The sequence below is a fragment of the Marmota marmota genome, unplaced genomic scaffold, assembly GCF_001458135.2.
Source record: "Marmota marmota marmota unplaced genomic scaffold, marMar, whole genome shotgun sequence".
NCBI classification, from domain to species: Eukaryota; Metazoa; Chordata; class Mammalia; order Rodentia; family Sciuridae; genus Marmota; species Marmota marmota.
Window position 1 is genome coordinate 7,988,959 of NW_026000019.1, and position 23,890 is coordinate 8,012,848.

Here is a 23,890-nt window from a genome sequence, read left to right on the forward strand (position 1 = left end):
GGGGAAGGGGGAGGGGGGAGGAACAATTTACTAATTTCAGAAATGAAATAGAAAAAAAAATTTTAAATGTATAAATAAAAATAAAAGAAATAGAGGCCATCGCTATAGATCCTATGGGTATTAAAAACATAATAAAAGGAATACTAGGAACAACTCTATGCTCACAGATTTGATAACCTAGATAAAATGAAAAAATTCCTTGGGGGAGACAATCAACCAAAACTCACACAAAATAAACAGGTCATCTGAATAGGCTGTTTAACATTAATGAAATTAAATTAATAACTTTCCAAACCAGGAAATATCAGATCCACCTGAGTTCACTGGTGAATTCTATGAAACATTTAAGGAAAAATTCCCTCAACTCCCTATAGTGTCTTCCAGAAAGAAGAAGGAGAGGGAATAGCTTTTAATTAATTGTAGAAGGGCAGCATTACCTTAATTCCAAAACCATTCAAAGGCATTATAAGAAAATAAAATTACAGACTAATATTTCTTGTAAGCGTAGATGCAAAACTACTAAAAATGTTAGTGAATTGAATCAAACAATGTATTAAAAGAATTGTACACCAAGGTCAAGTGGAATTTATACCAAATATGCAAGGCTTGTTCAATATTTGAAAGGCAAATAATATAACCTCTCATAGCAACAAGACAGAAAAAGAAAAATTGCATGATCACACTTCTAGACCAATAAAAAGCATTTGACAAAATTCAACCTTGATTCAAGATTTAAAAAAAAAAAAAACTTTAAGCAAGCTAAGATAGAAGAAAACTTCCTCAATTTGATAAAGAACATCTTCAAAAAGCATACAATATGGGGCTGCAGTTGTGGCTCAGTGGTAGAGCACTTGCTTAGCACATGTGAGGCACTGGGTTTGAGACTCAGTACCACATGGAAGTAAATAAATAAAATAAAGATATTGTATCCATCTGTTGAGAGCCACAGTTAAGTCGGAATGACGCCTGGCATTTTGCCAGAGGGAATGGTTGAAAAGTGACCCTGCTCTGGGAATAGGGCAGCTCCGGGATTAAGGCGGGTCCTGCTGCCTCGGGCACTTTGGAGTTCCCTTTGAGTTCTCACCGGGTTCCGTGAGAATTGGCACTCGGAGCCCGGTGGAGGGAGGAGGGAGTGTGTTCCCGGGAAGTGTGTGTAGAGTGCAGGTGAGAGTTCCGGAATAAAGAGTTGCTGTTTGAACCTACAAGGCTTTGTGGCGTCTCGGTTATTTGTGCCCAGCCAGACTGCGGCATCCATCTACAATTAAAAATATTTTTTATAAAAACATACAATAATTAATATCATACTTAATGATATGAAATTAGAAGCTTTCCTGCAAAGATCAGGAACAAGGAAAGGATGTTCCCTCTCATCACTCCTTTTCAACATGGTACTAGAAGCCTTAGCTCATGCAATAAGACAGAAAAGAAAAGAAACAAAAGGTATACAGATTAGGAAAGAAGGGAAAACTGTCATTGTTCACAGATTACATGATTATCTATGCAGAAAATGCAAGAAAAGCTATTTTTTTAAAAATCCTGGAACTAATAAGTAATTATAGCAATTTTGCAGGCCATAAAGTTAATATAAAAAGTCAATCATTTTCTTATATACCCAGCAATAAACAAGTGGATTTTAAACATAATCCCATTAATATTAGCACCCCCCAGGACTAGAATACTAAATTATAAATCTAACAAAGTAAGTATAAGATCTATATGAGAAAAACTACAAAACTTGTAATAAAAGAAATCAGACAGGAACTAATAAATGTTCATGGATAGGAAGACTGGATATTGTCAAGATGTCATGCTATAAACAACTTGATATATAGAATCAACACAGTTCCAATCAAAATCATTGCAAATTATTTTGGAGGAATGATAAATTGATTCTAAAACTTACATAGAAGGGCATAAGACCTAGAATAGCATACACTATGTTTAAGGAGAAGAAAGCTGAACTACTGACACTACCTGACTTTGAGACTACAATAAAGCTTCAGTAACCATTGGCAGTGGAGTGCTAGTGAAAGAATAGACAAACAAATCAATGGGAGAAAATACAGCATCCAGAAATAGGCTCACAAAAATATAGTTAACTAATCTTTGTCATAAAACAAAAGCAACAAAATGAAAAGAAAAAAGTGAGCTGGGCGCAGGGGTACATGCCTATAATCCCAGTGGCTCAAGAGGTGGAGGCAGGAGGATCGCGAGTTCAAAGCCAGCCTCAGCATGGTGAGGCACTAAGCAACTCAGTGAGACACTGTCTCTAAATAAACCACAATATCAGACTGGGGATGTGGCTCAGTGGCCAAGTGCCCCTGAGTTCAATCCCCAGTACCTGCTCCCCCCCCCAAAAAAAAAGAAAAAACTCATTTTAACAAATGATGCTATAACAACTGAATATCCACAAGAAAAACAAATGGATAAATTTAGACAAATGATACCTGGGCTTGAAATAAGATAGAAAATGCCTTTGAAAACCAACTTAGGGGTTAGCTTTCTCCACTAAAGAGACAGTCTCAATAGTAACACTCTCCCTGCCCTCTCTCTCTCTGCATACACACACATATGTAAAATTTTGTTCCCCCCAACATCTGTGCTCTTTCTCTATATCTTAGAACTTCTTCTAACACTACATGAGTTTCAAATGACTAAAACTCCCTTGTAACATAAAAATTATGTGCAATACTTTTACCTATTATTATTTAATAGATTGGTTTTGAGATTGCTACAAGCATACTCATATGTCAGATATTATAAATAGCATACAGAAAGATGTTATTATTCTACTAGATGTCAATTATCATTTAATATTTCCAACATCCCTCTTATAATAATTATTGTAAATAATAATGATTGTTATCATAGATAACAAGTATTATTTTAAATAAAAATATTGTGTACTATTTATATTTTGTAGATCAGTAAAGTGAGATTCTAAGAATCTAGGTGATTTCCCAGTAACCCATGGATTGATCATAAGTGGTAAAATTTTATTAGATTCCAATCTTGTTGTCCTCCTTACATCCCTTTAGTTTCACAGAGAATAATAAAACCAACACCAATAGTTTTAATAGTAATAATAACTGCTTCTATTTATTTAAGTGACATAGATAGTTACAATCTAGTTTGTATGTGATATCTGTAGTTGATCTAGCTAATGATCTAGTAATTGGCCTTATTTTACCCATTCAGCTCTTTCTAATCTGTGTTCCTTTGTATCAGCCTTGATTCTGTCTGAACTATAATAAATGAAATGCTCTTATACTATGATTAATACTTGACTATAATAAATGAAATACTCTTATCCTGTGAGATGAAATGCTTTTATACTATTCACAGAATATAAGCATACATTTACCACTGTATTGGTTTTTAAAAGTTAATTTTGGAAAAATCAGAAGTCTTCAGATCCCCTCTAAATTATTTTCAGAACAGGAATGTCAAAACCTCTGACCATCTCTTTCTGAGAACTGAAAGGATTAATAAGAGTGTACCCATAAAGTGAGTTCAGTACACATTCTTAGAGAAAGGTGTTGTTTCAATAAATAAAAATAATCTTTTGAGAATGCTTTTCCATATTTCCTGAGGCCAATATTGCATATCATTTCAAACTATTTCAGACTGGGCTAGGTTCTGACTTGAATAGGACATTTTTGGTTGAAATGATATTGAATCCACAACCAGTGCTCCCCAGGAGAAACCAGTGACTCAAGACACTGCAAGACGGTAGTTAGCAGGGGAAATGCCACATTTCTATTGAGATATAAAAATCTAAGATCAATCCACTGACTCAGTCACCAAGAGGAAGGACTGCATAAGGAAGGTGTTACCTTACTTTGAGAATCTGACTTCATCCATAATCTTTTTCAGAGTGAAACTCAAGACATTTTCACTTTTTCTTTTCACAATTACAATTTCCCACACATTAGGAAAACACCTACTGTATTAAGTTCATTCTGGAGAAATTGCATTGATATCTGCAACTAAAATGACGAGGCCCTGAAAAAGAGAAGCAATTCTTACCAACCCACGTGATGACTTTCCAATGGTTAAAATTCTATTGTTCCAAACCCCAAAGAAACGATCACAAAATAATCTGGTTGGAAAGAAGATAGGTTCTGTGTGTAAAATTATTTTTTCTCTACTCAATTACCATTCCAAACCCAAACGAAAACTAACACAAGGCCTACAGCATATTATTACTAACTCCAGAGATAGTGATCACTACAGGCAACCTCAGCAACAGGCAATGCAAACAGATTTCAGAAATGCTTTAAAATGCATTGATGTTATCCCAAAATCATGGTGTTTTTTTGGTTTTTTTTTTGTTTACTTATTTTTCAGTTTTACTTCCTTGTGTGGAGTTTCACTCTGATACAAGTAAAAAGCACAGGCATCCTGCTCTTGTTTTCTCACTTCTTTTTAAGAATCATCAATATGGTCTATTTATAGTCTCCATTGCTACCAATGCCTTATGTGCTCTCAGTCATGGGTCAGCTACATGGGTTGACAAATTATCCCAAAGTGATGTCCAAAACACCTAATTAGGCAGCAGAATTTGTCAGCTCTAGCAGACATTATTAAAAGAAAAATCATCATCAGAAATATGACTTGAGATTCATCTCCCCCAGGAGCAAGAAATTTGTCAACTTGTGCAATAGGTATGCACATCAAATTTAGTAATACACATACAAGTAAATATAGAGTATACTCTAAAAGCAATAAGAATTTCAAGTCCGACTTTAATCAAGATTACAGAGACTGCTCTATCAATGAGAATCAGTGCATCAAATATTTGATGGTGTCAGCTTGGGTCTAAAATACTCATTTAATGACATATTCACCATGAGTTTATAGTAACTGTAATATCCTCAAGATACCTAAAATAAAACAGTCACCCAAATTTTGAGTACCTAAACTGAAATTACAGTGTAGACTCTTCTCTGAGAGCAGTAGGCTCTGTGTTCTTCCAGGAAGAATCATGGTTGAGAGAAGATAGTGAAGGACAGGTATAGCTTCACTCCCTGAGGGAGCTCATTAGAACACATAAAGCAGCACACACATTTGAAAGATTTTCTCACACATTCTTAAAGACATTTGGGGGAGCAGTCACACTTATTCAGTTTAGAATAATTGGTCTAAATGATATGCCATGTTCATTCAGTTGTAAGATGTCACTACACTGATGACTTCAATGGAAGAAGGATGGTTGGATATGATCAATACCTGTTGTATGTACGCAGGTAGGGAAACACCACATGGAATCCCATTATATGTACAATTAGTAAGTATTAATTTAAAATTATAATAAAAAACTCCCCAACCTACATCATATGATTAACCAGCCAAATTTAGTGAGATATATATATCTCACTAAATTATATATATACATATATACATATATTTAAATTGGCAGCCCATTTTTGTGTAATACAGGTTACCCAGAAACAACCAACCTGCAACTAGGATTTAAAGTGTTCCAAACTGCTAGCTTCCCCAGGAACCTTACTTCAAGACCACAAAGCAGCACAACTACTAACAGGCATAAAAACAGATCCAATGATAGAACAACTATACCACACTACAATGTTCAAGGAAGTGAAAACCGCATTGGAAGATGACTATTTAAAAAATGGCTGGGAAGATTTTTAAAAGAACCAAATAGAAATTTAAGAACTGAAAAATAAATTTGTTGACCTAGGGATTTCCGATCTATGTCCTGTGATAAAGAAGCAGGAATATAAATATTACTTTGTGTACTTTTGTTTCCAAAGAGAGGCTTGTGGAAAGGCAGGTCTGGTATCAAAGAAAAGGATAGGAACGGACTAATCAGCAGCCACGATGATAAATTTTGTGCACCAATCTGAGTAGACTGGAGGGTGCCCAGATTAAACATTTTTCCTGGGTAAGAATGATTAGCATTTCTTGCGGATGATCAGCATTTGAATTGGTAGATCAGGTAAAGTGGACTACCCTCCCCGGTGCCCCTCCCCAATCTGTTGAGGGGACCTGGGTAGAACAAAAGACAGGAAAGAAAAATTCACCCCCTTTTCCCTATTTTATCCTTTGAACTGGGACAATTCATTTCATCTTTTCAGTTCTTCACTTGGGGTTTACACCATCCGCTTCCCTGATTCTCAGCCAAGGAATGAATTACATCACCAGCTTGCCTGGGTCTTCAGCTAGAGAAGGTAGGTCATGTGACTGCTCGGCCTCCACAGTCATGTGAGGCAAACCCTCCTGACTAATTAATTAATGCCTCCTTTTGCTTTTGTTTTCCAGAGAACCCTGACAAATACACGAGCCTTCCTCTTCCTCACTTTCTAGATTTATTAGTGTTCACAGAAAACAAACTGTTCATCATAAAACTCATTATTATTTGTGGACAGTGCTGTATTTCTGCAGTAATTAGTTAGTGACCCTTACATGTATGAGTTCCCAGTAGCAGCATCTTACTTTCTGACTTCCCTGGAAATACCTTACTTTTTTTTTTTGTCTCAAAAAAATAATCTTGTGCAAATATCCAGTTACTATTTATAAAGGCCCTGTGAGGCAGACATATGAGGTACTACTCATACCCTGTTTTCCAAATGTAGCAGAGTCCAAGTGCTCATGAGCACGTAACTGGTCAGACAAGAAGGGGCACTGGAACACTAGTTCTTTGATTACTTATCCAGTGGTGGTGTTTTTTTCCTATGTTACTGTAATAATCTGGAATAATACTTTTCTACTTCCAGTCATTCTGCAATGGTGTTTTTAAAGGACCTTCCACATGGGGTTGACTGTCTCTAACACGAAGACAACCTCAGTTTCTGTGGATGTGGGCTGTGGCTCTCTATTGCTAATAGGTTGTTGGAAGAGGTGTGGATTTTTTCATCCCAAGGACATGACTCATATTTTCAGAGTAAAAAGATGGAAATTTTCATAAATCTTTTATAATTGATCTCTTCCATATAAAGTTGATGACTCCCTGGTCCAAGAAAAAAATAAAAAGGCACAAGTATCTTTAAAGTTGGAAAGCACCTCAAGACAACTCTAGACAAATAGGAATTAAATTGTATCACATTCTTATCACTCCTTCTTAAAAGTTAGCACCATTGGAAACTAGAGAGCTTGCTGGCTGCAAACTGCGACCTCAGCCCCCAGGATTCTTCAACATGTCCCTGCATCACAGTTATGGTGACAATAAGTCCAATCTTTTGTGCCTTGAGGCTGCCAAAGGGTGCTGGCCTGCCTGCCACCAAATGCTCATTACAAGCCAGCTGGCTTGATTTTCCCCCATCTCTCCAATCGTTACGAATACTGTTTCATGTTGAATGTGTTCACTTACATATTTTGAAAAAAATCTTTCTGTGAAAACCAGAGCAGGGCATTATTTTTTTATTAAAATAATTTATACCTAAACATGCACACAGTTTTGTTTTGTTTTGATGTACACAGAGTAAGAACAAGACGACTGAAGAAAGCCGTGCAGCTCACAGGATCCTTTTTATTTTTTCAAAAAGGATAAAGATTAGAATACTACTTGAATGCCTACCTCCAGTGTTGGAGAAAATAAAGAAAAATGTGATACAGATTTGTGAGGTTTGCACATTTCATCATATTAATATGCCACATAGGTGATTACTATGGTCTAAGTTAATAAAATTTGCAGGAAAAGATGCTAGTACTGAGCCTTAAAATATCATCTGCAGTTTGATTTTTAAACACATACTAAGCATAGGCTTCATACTCAAAGAAGGACCAAATGGTCAGTTCAAAGATATCCAATAAGAGATGTGCAGGGGTGGTACAGCATTCAGTTATAAGGCCTCATTAGGCCAGGTAGAGGACTGAAGTTCATTCAAAGTAATAATGTTCTTTGAAAACTGCTATGCTTTAACTATACTAAATATCTTTCATTTTTTTTAATCATGCACGTTCTTACCTCCAGACTGCTTCACACATGCTTTTCCTAACTCCTACTAAATCTTCAGGTTATGGTTATAAGTCACTTACATTAATTATCCTGTTGTATGTTACGAGAGTAATCTTCATTGTATCTTACTAGAGTCCTTACTAAAAATTGTTGTAATTATAAACAAATTGTTCATCTTTTCTGCTAGAGATGGGCTCATACTAATCAAGAACTTTGTTGGAGTTTCTTTGTATACACAGTGCTTATTGACATGGATTGGTATTCAATAAATGGTAATAAGCACTCAATTAAAAATTGAAATATATATATAGATATAGAATGAATTGAAAGTCCAGATATTAGGATTGGAAATTGTTATTGGTCTTATCTCAAGCTTCAGGTCACAGAACTTTACCTATCTTTCTTCTTCCTTCTCAGTTTTGAAGGCCAGTTTCCATGTTAAAGTTTGAGGATTTACATTTATATTAAATTCTCTGACAGCTATAGAAACTACTTATCTCCCTTAAGGTGATAGAATAAGAAGCAATTAATCTATATATAAGATATAAAAACAATATGGAAAGCAGTTTTAAAACTACCTTAATTTTTCCATTCATCTACAGAAATCCATAACTGTGAAAGGAAATTAAGATGTTTAAGAAAACAAAGATTACCTCATAGTATTTTTTTTTAAAGAAATACTGATTGTATGCTTTTTATAAGATTTGTGCTTTAAATACAAGGAAAATATACAAGTTCAAAGTAAAAGGATACATAAGCTAATTAGAGAATGTAATATAACTTCAAAATTTGAAAAACAAAAGTTAAATATGGAATATAATTTTGCACATTAAATATTTATCAACATAGATAACATATTAGGCCAAACCACATATAAACATATTAAAAAACAAAAAAATTTATGGAGTATCTTTCTGAATACAATGGAATTATACACCAATAACAAAGGCAAGTAAAAAATTATCAAGTGTTTGAAAACTAAAAAGTACATGTCTATATAATCATGTCTAAGAATAAATTACAGTGAAAGAAAATATTTGAACTGAATAATTATGAAATACCATTTCCAAACTTATAGATTAAATTTAAAATAGATGATCTACAATATAATAATAACCATTTCAAGATTCTAAAAAGAAAATATCACTCAGCCATAGTAAGAATGACTTTATGACATTTGCCAGTAAGTGGATGGATCTGCACACTATCATGCTAAGTGAAATAAGCCAGTCCCCAAAAGCCAAAGGTTGAATATTTTCTCTGACATGTGGAAATTAACCCACAAAAGGGGGTGACAGGGAGAATAGAAATTTAGTAGATTAAACAACGGGGAATGGAGGGAAGGGAGAGAAAAGAAAAGACAGGGAAATGAAAAGACAGTGGAATGACTCTGACATAATTTTCCTATGTACATACAAGAAAATATCACAGTGAATCCCACCATCATGTACATCCACAAGACAGGGTCCTATCTAGAATAAGATAAATCCTATGCTTGTATAATTATTTCAAAATGGATTTGAGTATCATGTGCAACTAAAACTAACCAATAAATTTTAAAAAATTTAAAAAGAGAAAATAAAATTGACATTATTCATCAATAATAGACATGTTTAATTTGAAAGTCCAAAGCATGTACAAAGAAACTGTTAGAATTAACAGAAATTCAGTAAGGTCACTGGATCTACAGAAATAAATTACATTTCCATATAAAAGCAACTAACTGGAAAATAAAATTTTCAAATATCATTATAATTACATTAAAACATTAAGTATCAAGAAATAAATCTCTCCATGTATATGCTTATAGATTCATAAGCACATAGACATACAAGATTTCTTACTGAAAAATTACAATATATTACTGAATGATTTAAGGTGATTTATTTTGTTTCAGATTGGATTCACAGGTTATTAATGAATTGGAAGATTCATTATCATTACTGTCATCTCTTCTCTAATTGATTTATAAAATCATTTTGGTCCAATTAAAATTCTAGCAGTTTGTGCCATGTGTGTGTGTGTGTGTGTGTGTGTGTGTTTAAATGGACAAACTGCCTCCAAAATGTATATGAAAACAAGGAGTAAAAATAACCATGGTAATCTTGAAGAAAGAATTGGAGGGTATACACCATCATATATAGACACATCTTAAAGGCACAGAGATTAAGAAAGATTGGTATTGGTGCAAACAGACTAATACACCAATTAGGAAATAGACCAAGCCACACATAATGGTTTTTATTTAAAGCAAATTACTACTGCCATTCAGTGAGGATATTATTGTTATCAGTAGACTAGATAAAGAGTTCGGGGTATATTCTGATAATATAACAGTATATTACAATGGGAAAGTATGGAATTTTGTGCCACATGACAATGTTAGTGAATCTCACAGATGATGTTGAATGCAGATATTTATACAAAAGTCAAAGACAAGAAAAACATGATAATAGAGATTAAATATTGGTTTGCTTTGGTAGGTTTTTTACTGTAATAGACATGAACCAGCCTTCTAGAGTACTTATAACGAATATTTTATCTGGGTTATGGTTTTATGGATGGAGTACACATGTAATACCTCAATTTAAAAAAAGAAAAAGAAAAAGGAGAGAGAGTTAAGTAGAGAAACTTGCAAAAGAAAACAGACGTAATCAACAGCAAGAAAACAAGAACAGAAGAAATCTGAGAAGAATCTCAAGACAAGAATGACCAGCTGAGTCAGGGAGAGAAACTGGGAAATCATTGATTTAGCACTGAGGAATAAATTGATGAGAGCTTTCAATGAAAAGAAAGGCTGAGCCCAGTTTCCAGTGATTGTGAGCAGAAGGGAAGAAAGCACTACATAGAATTGAAACCCATTAACCCCACTATCCAGGCAGGGCAAGAAAGGAAATAGAAAGTGGAGAAGGATGTTGGATAAAAGGACATTGTTTCATTTTAAGTAAAAACGAGGCTGTGGATTATCTTAATATTCATAAATCCCATTTCTAACACAATAAATCTGAGTCTCATCTGTTGTATTTGGCAAGGAAATCTCTGGGTTTTGATCAGAAAAAAGAATGCATATTTCCCATGGAGTTTGGAAAATTACATTCTATTATTAAATTTGAATTATTCAACTCTTCACTAAAAGCTAACCAACCATAGAAGAGTTTGTTTAAACATTTCTGACTAAGGGAAAGCTTACGGAATTAATTGTCCCAGAAATGCATACCAAAACATAGCCCTGAACCCAAAAATCTGTGAATCTTCTCTTCACTGTCTTGTGAAGGATGGAACTCTACAATCTGATGATAGCTAAGTGCTAGCTTAGCTTCATTTTTTAAAATTATTCCATGAAGTTCAGTATTATCACAAATGTTTTGGTAATTTTTCCTCCTAAGTCCCTCTTCTCTAGAAACTTCCAGTGATTTAAAAAAAAAAAAGACGTGTTAGTTTAATTATGTACTGTAGCCTGTTTTATATTAATATTATACATTAATTTTATAAATTCAATTAAAAATTCAAAGAATTATTATAGAGTTTTGCTTTATCAATAACACCAGCAATACACAGACATGGAAATATATCAGCCCCTCTCCCTGAAAGAATACAAAAATAGTAAATTACTTACTATAATATGCTGGTAAGGATCTATGAAAGACATTTTGGTTTCAGTTACAGGAATTTTCACACTTCAAAGGTCTTCTTTGGCACTCCAACTTCTTCAAAGCCTACAAAAATAAACAATCACTATTGGTAAGCTTCCTCTTGGATGCAGTTTGGAGATATAAATGATGATAAGGATGAGTCTCAAAAGTGTACCCAAGGGGACCAGATGAATTGAATTTCCCACTGTGCATATGAATGAGTACACACACATGACTTAGGGAAAGAGTGAATATATTTTGATAAGTAGCATTTAATTTCCATATTTATTTGTTCAAATTTATTCTGAGTAAAATTAGGAAACTACAGGGGCTTTTTTGCTTTCATTTGCAAAGTAGTTTATGAGAAATTCATTAAAATTACGAAACACTGAAATTATTTTGGTGCCACTTATAATGGTTTCTTTTCTCAGTTGGTCAGCATTATACAAATTCACAATAAGAAATAAAGATTCTTTTACCTTAGCTATTTGTTAGGAATTTAAAATACACATTCACGTTGAATGTGAACTTTAGTAATGACATTTTTTTAAAAAAATGTTTGTTCATTATATATAAGGCAGCAGTTTATTTTAGAAGCAGTTATATGAAAATATTCTATTAGAGAAATACTCTCTTGTACTTTCTTTTCTCTTCTTCCACAATTACTCCATATTATTTAAATTAAAATAAAAATTAGTCAAAGAACATCTTTGTTATCTCATCACAAAATTTTTCCCTGAAATTTTATACAATAACACACACACACACACACACTGCAACATTCTATAAGTAACATCTAATATGGAACATCTATTTAAATATTTTTATTATTTATGTAGTGTATAAATTCTGAAATATCTTTATTTCAGAATAAAACACATTTGCTTTTAAAATTTTAACGACTTATTTATTTATTTTGGTACCAGGGATTAAATCCAGGGATGCTTAACCATTCCATGCCTTTTTATTTTGAGACAGGGTCTCACTTAGTTGCTGAGGCTAACTTTGAACTCGTGATCCTCCTGACTCAGATGGAGGCAGGGATTACAGGCAGGCGCCACCGCACATGACTCACTCTTTCTTTTTAAAATATCACCTTTTTAAAAAAATTATAAAAAGTGTTCCATGCTCATTGTTTCAATAACAAACTGCTGAACTAAATGAAGAATAAAGGACAATCATTACTATTATTCCAAGCTATTACAACACATTTTCATATATTTAGAGTAAATGGAAAAGAGAGAATTTGAGACATTTTTAACAAAAATAGGCTCTCCTCATATGCCATTGGTTTTTTAAATTCATTCCCTTCATCATTTTTTAATGTGAAATCTATGAAGCAGAAATATAAGAAAGGTAAGGCCTGGGAATGTGGCTCAAGCGGTAGCGCGCTCGCCTGGCATGCATGCGGCCCGGGTTCCATCCTCAGCACCACATACAAACAAAGATGTTGTGTCCGCCGAATACTAAAAAATAAATAAATAAATAAAAAAGAAAGGTAAAAATGACCCACAGTCTCCTATTTTAAAATTATCAAAAATAAGAATACCTGGGCTGGGGATACAGCTCAGTTGGTAGAGTGCTTGCCTCACATGAAAATGGCCCTGGGTTCAATCTCCAGCACCACACACATACACACACAAACACACACACACACACACCCCCTCTTCTTCATTTTGGCCTATTAGTCATCATTATTTTTAATCAGTAAAAGACATCTTTTAAAGTAAGACTGTTATTTACAATAATCACTTCTTATACTGACATTATATTTTATGTTTCAACATGCATTTTCATCAGACTAAAAGTGAATACAGCATCTAAAATCAATTTGTAAAATCAAGACTTTCCAGTATCCAGAACTGCAAGTAGTACATTTCCGTTCTTTACCCATTATCTAGTCAATTCTGGGTACAGCAGCACAAAGATGACTAAGATACTCAGTTATCACCTTTCTTTCTGTTATTTTGTTGGATTTGGCTATTATTTTCATGAATTTTCAGGTTTCTTTCCAGTGAAGCCTTCCCTGATCATATTATTTAAAATTGGCAGAAACCTCACTTTTCTTGTTTTATTACTAACATCTACTGCAGTTTTTATTGTATTTTTAAAAATCCATATCTTCTCTCTCCTTCATTAGAATAGCTCCATGAAGGCAGATGCTTTTGTGTTTTATTTATTGTAAAATTCCTAGACCCAATGTAGGTGCAGATGGACACTTTACACAGATATGCTAAATGAAAGAATAAGAGAATGAATCGATGGGAGACTACATTTATACAACTAAGAGAAATAATTTTCAAGCCCAGTTACGCTAACACATTTTAATCAAGCCAAGTAAAGTTCTTTTCTATGCATTCATAAGCTTGTTCATACTCACTCCTCGCCCCATCTATATTAAAACATTTCACTATGATAATGAAATACCTGAGACTAGGTAACATATAAAGACAAGAGTTATTTTGGCTCACAGTTTGGGGCCAAGGTCAAGGGCCCACATCTGCTGATGGTCTTCCTGCTGACCAAGTCCTGTGGCAGTACATAGCATCTCAGGAAAATGCACAGGAGCATGTATGTGTTCTCCAGTCTCTCTCACAAAACCACCAGAATTCAATCATGAGGCCTCCACCTTAATGATCTTATCTAATTCTAGTCACTGCCCAAGGCCACACCTCTGTACACTATAATCACATTAAACTTCCACCCTGTTAATTTTTCATAATTGGGATTAAACTCCAACCTTGGTTTCAGAAGGAAAAAAACCCATATTCCAGGCATGGCACCATCTTACTCTGGAATACTGTCTCTTTTTCCTCTGATTATTTTTCCCTAATTATCTACATATTGCCAACATTCAAACATGATTATTCATGTACTATTGTATCATACTGTGCCTTTGATTGGTCTCTAAATATTCTTGAAACAACTTTTTGAATTGAAGAAGTAACAGTATAAAAAGATACAGGCCAAACTACAATAAGGTGATTTGTGATTCTGATATTTGTAATATAAGAAATAAATATCTACACCAGGTAATATTATCCTATTTAGCACTTCTGATTATCAGGATTTTTTGAGCTATTTCTGTTAATCTTATTAATCTTACTAAAATGATCAGCACTGACTTGATCTACCTTTATAGCTAATGTTTTTATGCTGATTAACTCAAGGTGTGTCTAAGCAGTTCCTGAGTCAGAACACAATTAACACTCTAGAGTTGCTGGTGGGATACAGCCTTACATGTGGTGCAATAAAAAAAATCATGTGATTCACTATAACCATCCATATTTCCCTTATATCATTACTCTCAGAAGTTAACTAATTTCTGATTATAAATCCTCTTCCCAAGCATCTGATAGGCCACACAAAGCTCCTGTGCCCAAAAGCATGAGACCTTTAAACTGCTACAGTAGTAGTAATTCCTCCCATTCTAGAGGTTGAAACGTCCATGTTGTTGTAAAGGCTATGCCAGGAGAGTGCTATCAGGTATTCAACACCTCAGAGAAAAATCACATCACTTTCCTCATGGAAGCAATGGCATTTATTGACAATGACGATATGGTAATGGTATCTAATTGTAATTTCACATCCTGTGACCCACGTTACTCTACCGTAAAGGTGAATAGCACTATACCTTCAATATTAATAAGGACCAAATTAATTAATTAATTACAATGGAAGATATCAATAGATACTTAATGCATATCACTTTCTCCTTCAAGACAAAATTCACAGCGACTGATTAATAAAAATGTCATAGAGTCACTTGAAAAATGTACTATTGTAATCATTGTTGTGACTGTGGAAAATGAGAAAATTCTGATGCATTTATCATCCAACAAACAAATATGCAGAATATAATTTGCACTATGTAAGGTGTTTGGGAACAAATGATGAGCCCAAACCAAATGTATCATGAAACTCTGTGGCCCTGCAGACTCCAGACTTCACACCATTCATACTGGAACCTCAAGAAGTAAACAGGACCATGGTAATTGTTCTCATCAGAGTTTTTTGAGTTAAAAACAATGCATGGGCTGGGGATTGTAGCTCAGTGGTACTGTGTCTAGCAGGTGCAAGGTCCTGGGTGTGATACATAGCACCGCAATAAAAACAGCCAACAAAAAAATGGTACTAATGACGGTGGCATAGAAGAAGAGCATTTGCTGGATTCCATAGCCATTGAATTCCTAAACAGTAGTTTTATCCAAAAAAATCTTTCATTCATTCAATCAATATGTCTTTGCAAAGTTACCTAGTCTGTGCTGGTGCTGGGAATGCAGCACTGAGAAAGGCATACCCCTTGCCTTCAAGAAATCTGACAAGTAATCTACAGGCAGCAATAAGCACAGCCTAGCATGATACTTAACACTCCTGTGGTGCTTGCTACGCTGTATGGAATCAATGTCTTCAGTTGAGGGAATCCTGAACCCTACTGTTCTATGAAAACATGTTCCATGAGTTTCTACTCCTATCGTAGAAAGTCGGAAATCTTTACACAGCCTCCAACTATGTTTTCAAACCTATTTACTGTAAACCAAAGCAGGATAACCTTTTTCTATCACAATATGACACACAAACATTCACATACACAAGCTAAATACGGAAACAAGTTTAATATGATACTTTTACTAAGAACAATGTACACTGCTTGTTCTTTTTTTTTTTTTCCTATTTCATTTGTTTAAATGCTGGTAGCAGCCCACTGAATTGATGTCATGACTCACCCGCAACAGTTTGAAAAATAAAGGCCTAAAGACTTCATGATTAGATTTCTATCTACTTCCTCATCCTTACCCCACCACTCAACTCTCTCCTTTTCTTTCTGGTACAGTCATGCTGGGTTTCTTTCCTTTCTTCAAATGTTTCATGCTGTGTCACATTTAGAGCTATAACCCACCTCTTCTATTCATCCATTTATTTAACCAATGTTCAGACCACAATTAATTATGTCAAGTATTGTTCCAGGGGCTACAGAGGCAGAAGTGAGGGTTGGATACATTTTCTCACCTCTTGGAGCTTACATTTCTAGAGGGCAATCAGAAAACAAGCAATCCAAGAAATAAATGCAACAATTCGAAATAGTTATTTATGACATGATGGAAACAAGCCAAAGGCTGAAACACGGAATAAATACAGACACCAGGCTCTGGAAAGGCACCGGCCATAGTGGGTAGAGGGGGAGTGGGTTTAGAATGCAATGTTCCCAGCAGGCAGGAGTGGAGGAAGTGAGAGAAGACAGGAGGTCGGTGAATAGTGACCAAAAGCAAAAGTAGCTTATGATGAGGTTGGAAGTAGAGGCCAGGGCAGATCACGTAGGGCCTGGTAGACAACTCCTGTGCACATGGCTAACTCTGATGCATTCATTAGGACTCAGTTTAAATGTCACTTCCACAGAGTGGCTTTCTGTGACCTTCAAAGTATATTTGGTCTATCTCCTATCAGTTCCATTTGTACTCTGGACTTCTTTAAGTCTTTCATTCCACTTACACAGATACTGTAACACAGAGATATTACACAATATCTGCTTTTCCTGAAAGAACTAAAAAATTTATAGTCAGTAACCATATTTTTTCCCTAGTATTAATCTTAGTCCTTATCACAGTGCCTGAAATATAGTAGGTTCGATGTAAAGATTTGATGGGTAGAAGTATGATAGATATTATTCAAAGTAGTGCATGTTTATGCATGAAGGGGATTCACAGAATAGAGCAAGCAGTCTCTACTGATGTTCTACTTGATCATTCTAACTATTCTTAATATCAAAGGATGCTAACTATCAATCTCCACTTGAAAAAATAAAAAGTAGAACAAGTGCTATTCCAGAAGGGGTGAGATTAGCACTAAAAATGTTTAGAGGAAATCTGTTGCTGGGACCCACAGTTTACTGTCAGCAACTTTATTTCCTCTTTTCATTTTCAACAACTCAATTCATAACTACTCTGTTCACTACCTATTAACCACAACTATATCATGAGGCCAGTCTTGGGCAGAGAATGGAGACATCCCCACACTAAAGCCAATAGCTAGAAATAGGCTAAAGATAGCTAACTTAAAAATTCTTGTAATATTGTAATATTCTCTCTCCCTCCCACCTCTCTACATGTGCATTAGACGACTAGGTTAGAAACATTAAATATTAGCCAGGAACAGTGGCACACACCTGTAATCCCAGCAGCTAGGGAGGCTGAGGCAGGAGAATCTCAAGTTCAAAGCCAGCCTCAGCAACTTAGTGAGGCCCTAAGCAATTTAGCAAGACCCTGTCTCTAAAATAATATATATATATAAAAAAAAGACTGGGGATGTGGCTCCATTGTTAAGTGCCTCAATTCCCAGTACAAAAAAAAAAAAGTAAGGAATAAGGAATATTAGATATTAAATAAACATTACTCATGACATTTAATATTTTAGTTCTAGAGTAACTTTATTTTTATTCTATCTCGATTTAACCCTTCTCCTGTTTTAATGAAACCTCATTCAGACCCATAACTTTTGTTAACTCTTAGATGTTAAAAAAATGAATTTATAAATTGAAATACCAGGTTCATTTAGAGTTGAAGCCAGAACCTATTACAGGAAAGGAGAAGCAAGGTCATTGACATTTTTCTCCTCCCCTGCCCTGGGTCTAACTCTTCTGAGCTTGATAATCTGGTTTTATCCCTCACGGTTAGAGAATGATGAAGTAGAAGAGAAAAATAGGAACAAGAAAGTAATTATTTCATGGTTTTGGGCCTTGTATGAGTTACAGCTATTTCTTTCCCTTATGGATGCTTCCTGCTGCCTCTTTTGAGTAGTCTAGTTTTAAGGTCTCCTCTCTATGTTCCTTGACCTATCCAAATGCATCTCTGCTCTAGTTGGGAACTTGTGTGCCCTTCAACAACCCAGTGCATCCTGTGGTTCACATACAGTTTTCTTTTCCAGAGGTTCTTTCATGCCACTAGATAAACCACTTGAAGACCTTTTAGTCCATGGGAACACTCATAAGTGCTTCCTTTCTTCCCATATACCTGAGAATACAATTATTTCAATAATGAAACTCTCTAGTACTATCTGTGTACCTTTGTATATTTCAAGCTGGGCTACCTGCTAGCTTACTAAAGGATGCACATATTAAATCTTCTCATGAGCTTTCTAAGAAGTCTCCTTTTAAAGACCCTCTCTAGATTGGAAGTTAGGAAGTATTTTCCTTCCTATTTATCTCCCCAAGACAAAGAGGATTGTACTTATAGCAGTGCCCTCCAAAAATAAACAAATAAATAAATAAATGACAACACCAAAAGCCTTCCAAAATTTTTCCCACATCTCTACTTTATTCCTCCAACATACATGAAGTAGGAAAGTTTTTCATTTATATAATACTCATTGGTCTGGCTTTTTTTTTTTCTAAAATGTAAAGAGTAGGTTGTTTCACAATCCAGTGTATTATTTTGCATCTTAAGTTTTATGTCTTAGAGAATTAGTCAAAGTTTCCAGTTCAAAGTTGAAAACATAGGTGGACCAACTTCCAAAATGGCGGAATGAGAAACTTAGGAAACCCTCTCCCCAGAAGGCATTGACAAAAATCATGCAGAATTATTATAAGCAACCACTTAGGAACTGGAAGCTGACCAAAAGGTATACAACAAAATGAAAGTATTTATTATTCTTTTTAAGTATGCTAAACCTCAAGAACAATAAAAGTCTGGCATTATAGGAATGGGTTCCTCCTACTCTCCCCCAGTTCCTCAGCATGAAGTTCTAACTGAGAAGGCAGGGAAGCCCTGAGAATCTATAGGTCTGCTGACTTGCTGACCAGCGTTGGGTATAACTGTGTTTGGAGCAGGAAAATTCCACATCCTGGAAGACAAAGAGAAAAAGACAAAGAGATCACAGTCGCCAATAACCATGGAAGTACAGTGCTAGCATGGGATCCATAATGGTTGAGCCACACAACAAAATAACAGATCAGCCAGGAAGTTCAAAGGCAGATCTAAAGAAAGTGACAATTAAAGAAAGCTTGGCCAAGGCCCAACTGATTCCTGGGGGTCTGAAAAGCAGTGGGTACACAAAATGTTACTAAGTGTGAGGCCTCATGAAAGCAGAAAGCAACTGTCAGGGAGCACTTATAAACTCCCTGAACTTCAAAAGCATTTCCAAAGCCACATGAAGCCCAAATGGCAGAGTGGAAGACATACTCAAGATGTGTAAGCAAGTCTCTGGTGGCTCACTGAATAACAGCTTCACTATGCTTACCTAGGAGTAACCCTTAGGAAAACAAGCCTAAGAGTAAAAATAAGAATTACAAACAAACAAAACATCTGAATGGGCACCACAGAGAATGAACACTGCACAAGACTCCTGAGAGCAAGTTAAGGAAAGTCACTGAAACAAACCAAGAGCAACCATAATTCCCCCCAGAGGAGAGATCCAAATAGCTTCCAAAGATGCCACGATATATATTCTAGACCTAATATGTAATCTAAAATTTCCAGTTTTCAAAAATAATAATGAATATAAACAACAAAAACAGTGTGCACTCTACATAGGACAGTCCCAGAGCAAGAGAAGAGAGGAGAAAAAAAATAAGACAACAAATAATGGATGAAATGTCTCAAAACTGATTTAAAACACATCAAAAAGCTCCAATTGTTCTAACCGGGATAAATACAAAAAGAGATCTCATCAAGACACATCACAGTCAATGTGTTAAGTCAAAGACAAAAAGGAAAATCTTGAGAAAAAAAAAGAGAAAAAAATCACTCCTAACAGACATGGAAACCAAAATCAGATTAACAGATGACTTTTCAACAGAACCAAAAGAGGCCAGAAGGCAATAGGAAGACATATTCAAGCTGCTTAAAGAAGAAAGCTAGAGTAGAATGAATCAGACATAACTTTCCTATGTTAATATATGAATACATGACCAGTGAAACTCCCCACCATGTTAAACCACAAGAATGGGATCCTAATTAGAATAAGGTATACTCCACATATATATAACACGTCAAAATATACTCTACTGTCATGCATATCTAAAAAGAACAAATGAAAATTTTTGAAAAAAAAAAATAAAGCTGTAAACCAAGAATAGATTATCCACCAAAACTATCTTTTAAAGAAGAGAAATTTAGCTATTGCCACGTCAATAAAAATAGAGAGAATTCGTTGCTAGAAGACAAGCATTATTAAAAATAGTAAAGGAAGAGGGATGTAGCTCAGTGGTAGAATACTAGCCTACCTTCCATGAGGACCTGGGATAAATCCCCAGCACCACAAAAAAAGAAAAAAGGAGAAGAAGAAAAAGAAAAAGAAAGAAAAGAAATAGTAAAGAAAGTTCTTCAGGCTGAAAAAAAAGCGATAGCAAACCAGTAACTGAAGTGCGCCCAAAGCAAGAGAGAGAGCACCAATAAAGACCAATAAAGTTAATTATTTCAATTTTTTAAACTGACACATATTTTTTCTGTTTTTTAAACTGATACATAAGTCAATTTTATAAAATAATAATTATAAAACTGTATTGTTGGGCTTATTTAAACATGTAACATATATAGCACAAAAAAAGAAGGAATGGAACCATTTGGGGACAAGAAAATAATACCAGGTGGTAACTGAACCACAGGAAGAAATTAAAAGTACCAGAAGCAGTAAATATGTAGCTTAATATAAAATATTCTATAAATGTGATTTTTTTTCCTTTTAGTCTCTAAACTTCTTTAAAATACATAGAATTTACAAAGGAATAGATTATGATACTTTATTATCAGATTTATAATACATATACACATAATGAATATTAGGAGAAGAGTACCACAGGAGTGGGGAAGGATTGTACTTCTATGCAAAGTTTCTATATTTTATAGGAATTAAGCTACTATTTATATGAGGCACACTGCAATGCATTAAGGTACATAGGTTAATTCTTAGAACTGCCACTAAGAAAATCATTCAAAAAATGTATTAAAATACCAACAAAGGAATTAAGATGAACCACCAGAAAATATTTGCTTGATATAAGGAGCAGAATAATAAATAAATAAGAAGAAGAAATGAGACGTATAGAAAACAGAAAAACACAATGGCAAACAGAAATCTAACCATTTCTCTAACAACATTAAATGGGAATGGATTGAACCCTCTAGCCAAAAGCCAGCAGTTGTCAGGCTGGATAAAACCTGATACATAGAAAGGACTGATAAAATCCAAATAAGCTCTGCAATTTGATTAATATCATTGTGCCAATGTCAGTTTCCTGCTTCTGATCATGAAATGTGGTTATGTAAGGTGTTACAATGGGGAGAACTAAGTAAAGAGTGTATGGGAACTCCCTATCGCATTTTTGCCTGTTCTTAAAACTATTTCAAAATTTTAAGTCAATTTTAAGAAAATCTAGTTCATGTAGACAGATCTAATTTAGATGCACAATATTCATGCCAAAGCTATGCTCCAAGGAAATAACAAAGCAATTCTATGAGGAATAGTTATTGGTACCCAGTTCACTTTCCTAGGGACAAAATCAACACTTATTATAGTCAGACAGTGACTACATTTTCAGTTCCAGTTAGGAACAGGCATCCACTCCCCTCCCTCCCCCCACCATAACTGTTAATAGTAGCAGCAGATATTTTAGGTTTCTGTGGAATTAAGGCATCTCTATCCAACTATCCACATTAAACACTAGGAAAATGTTTTATCCCCACAATGAGCTCAGTCCTGGAAAACTTATGGCCACCAGGTTGCACAACCGTTATAATGAATGGTCCTAAGACAGCAGGCTTTTTGTTTTTGGTTTCTTATAACTAAGCTAAATAACCAGTCTTGGTGTGTGTCCACTGTCTTTCAAGTCTGAAGAAAGAGATATGAAGCTCATGCCTTGTTTGTTTTTTAAATTTTTGTTCTGTCTTACCCGCCCCCCACCCTGTAATTAGAAACTTCCTGAACACCAATGAGAGGGGAATCGGGCTCGCTTTCCAACACACTAGCCTGTGTAACGCAACGCTGGTTTTCAGTGAATGCTGGAGGGTGTGTGGTCTGACCAAAACCTCTAAGTCATGCTGCTAGAGCAAGATGGGCTTCTCAGAAAAAGTGAATAAGAAGCAAAACCCCAGCCTGGAGTGTACAGTCACTGCTCTGCGTACAGTGATAAAGACGAGAGGAAAAGGGAGGGGCTCTTATGAGGGTTGTCACATTTAGAGGGAAGAAGGAAAAGAATCCAAAGGATCCTTTTCTCTTCCTTCCACTCCACCTGTAGAGCAGAGAAGGCCCCAGGCAGCTCTTCTCTGAAGCCATGGAAGCTTCTCCACTGGAGCCAGGCTGAGTTCAAGTCCCTCTCCTCCCTTCTCTACCTCTGGGCTCCTGATCTTCCGTTTCCTCATCTGTAGAATGGGGAAACGGTCCCTACACCTCACATAGGCAATGAGAGAATGAAATGAGAAACTGTATGCAAATTCCAACCACAGTACCTCAGGAACCATAAATAAACACAATAACAATCTGTTATACTTGTCATTTTTTATAACACTGATGCTTTCCCCAAACTGCATGACCTTTGTGAGAATTATTTGGCTCTATGGAGATTTCTAAGAAGTTTCAAAAAGGCAAATTTTTTGAGCACTTTTTATAAAGACTATGTACTTTTTGTACTTTCACACTTGACAAGGAGTTTTTGACAAAACTTTTAAAATACTATTATTTCTAATCTATTAAAATCCAAAAGAATTAAAACATTGGGACACTGACTTATCCACTGCCAAGTTCAAAGCCTTCTCCACATGCAGGATGTAGAAAGTATTCTAAAAGGATAAAGGGCAGGGAATTATATTTCCACCATCATACATACACTAAGGCATTGCCAAAGTGTTAAATTCTTAAGTGAATTTGCTAATGTTTCTTTTTCTTTGCTTTTTTTTAAATTAACCTAGGCTAAGCAAAGAGTTTGATACCACCCATAGGCAAAGAGAAATGAAGAAATAGTAGAAATTAAGATAAGTAAATGAGCGATTGCTGTTAGAAATGTTTCTCAAACCATAGTCAATTTAGTACAGAAAACCAGTAATGAGAACTTCCTTGCTTCTGAGGAAATATAGTAAAAGCATGCTTTCAGACACAGAGGCTTCTCAAGCCAGGAACGCATCCCTAGGGATCCTGACCCCACATCCCTAACAGGACACCTGCTGCTCTCCAGCCAAAGAGCATGCAACTCCATTTGAACTGATTTTTGCCTCTCCAGTTTCATTCTTAAGGTATCTTATACAGCTTCTTCATCTCTCAAATTTGTATTATTGAAAGTTCGTTATTTAAACAAATGCATATGGAATTCCTACTAGTGTTTTTCAGAAAAGGGATGGATTCCAGTGGT

The 23,890-nt window shown here is 35.2% G+C and overlaps 1 protein-coding gene across 2 annotated transcripts in view; it reads right to left on the bottom strand.

The window, feature by feature from the left end:
- Positions 1-23,890, bottom strand: part of Pla2g4a (phospholipase A2 group IVA) — a 129,557-nt gene that overhangs the window by 92,618 nt on the left and 13,049 nt on the right. The window contains exons 1-2 of one of the 2 annotated variants that reach the window (XM_048809822.1): positions 20,085-20,095; positions 11,541-11,640 (exon numbers count right to left, since the gene is read on the bottom strand). In XM_048809822.1, the coding sequence (XP_048665779.1) occupies positions 11,541-11,573 (33 nt within the window). In that variant the 5' untranslated portion in view covers positions 11,574-11,640; positions 20,085-20,095. Of the gene's footprint in view, positions 1-11,540; positions 11,641-20,084; positions 20,096-23,890 lie in introns of those variants that run through there. The other variant, XM_015491688.2, reaches the window with a different exon arrangement.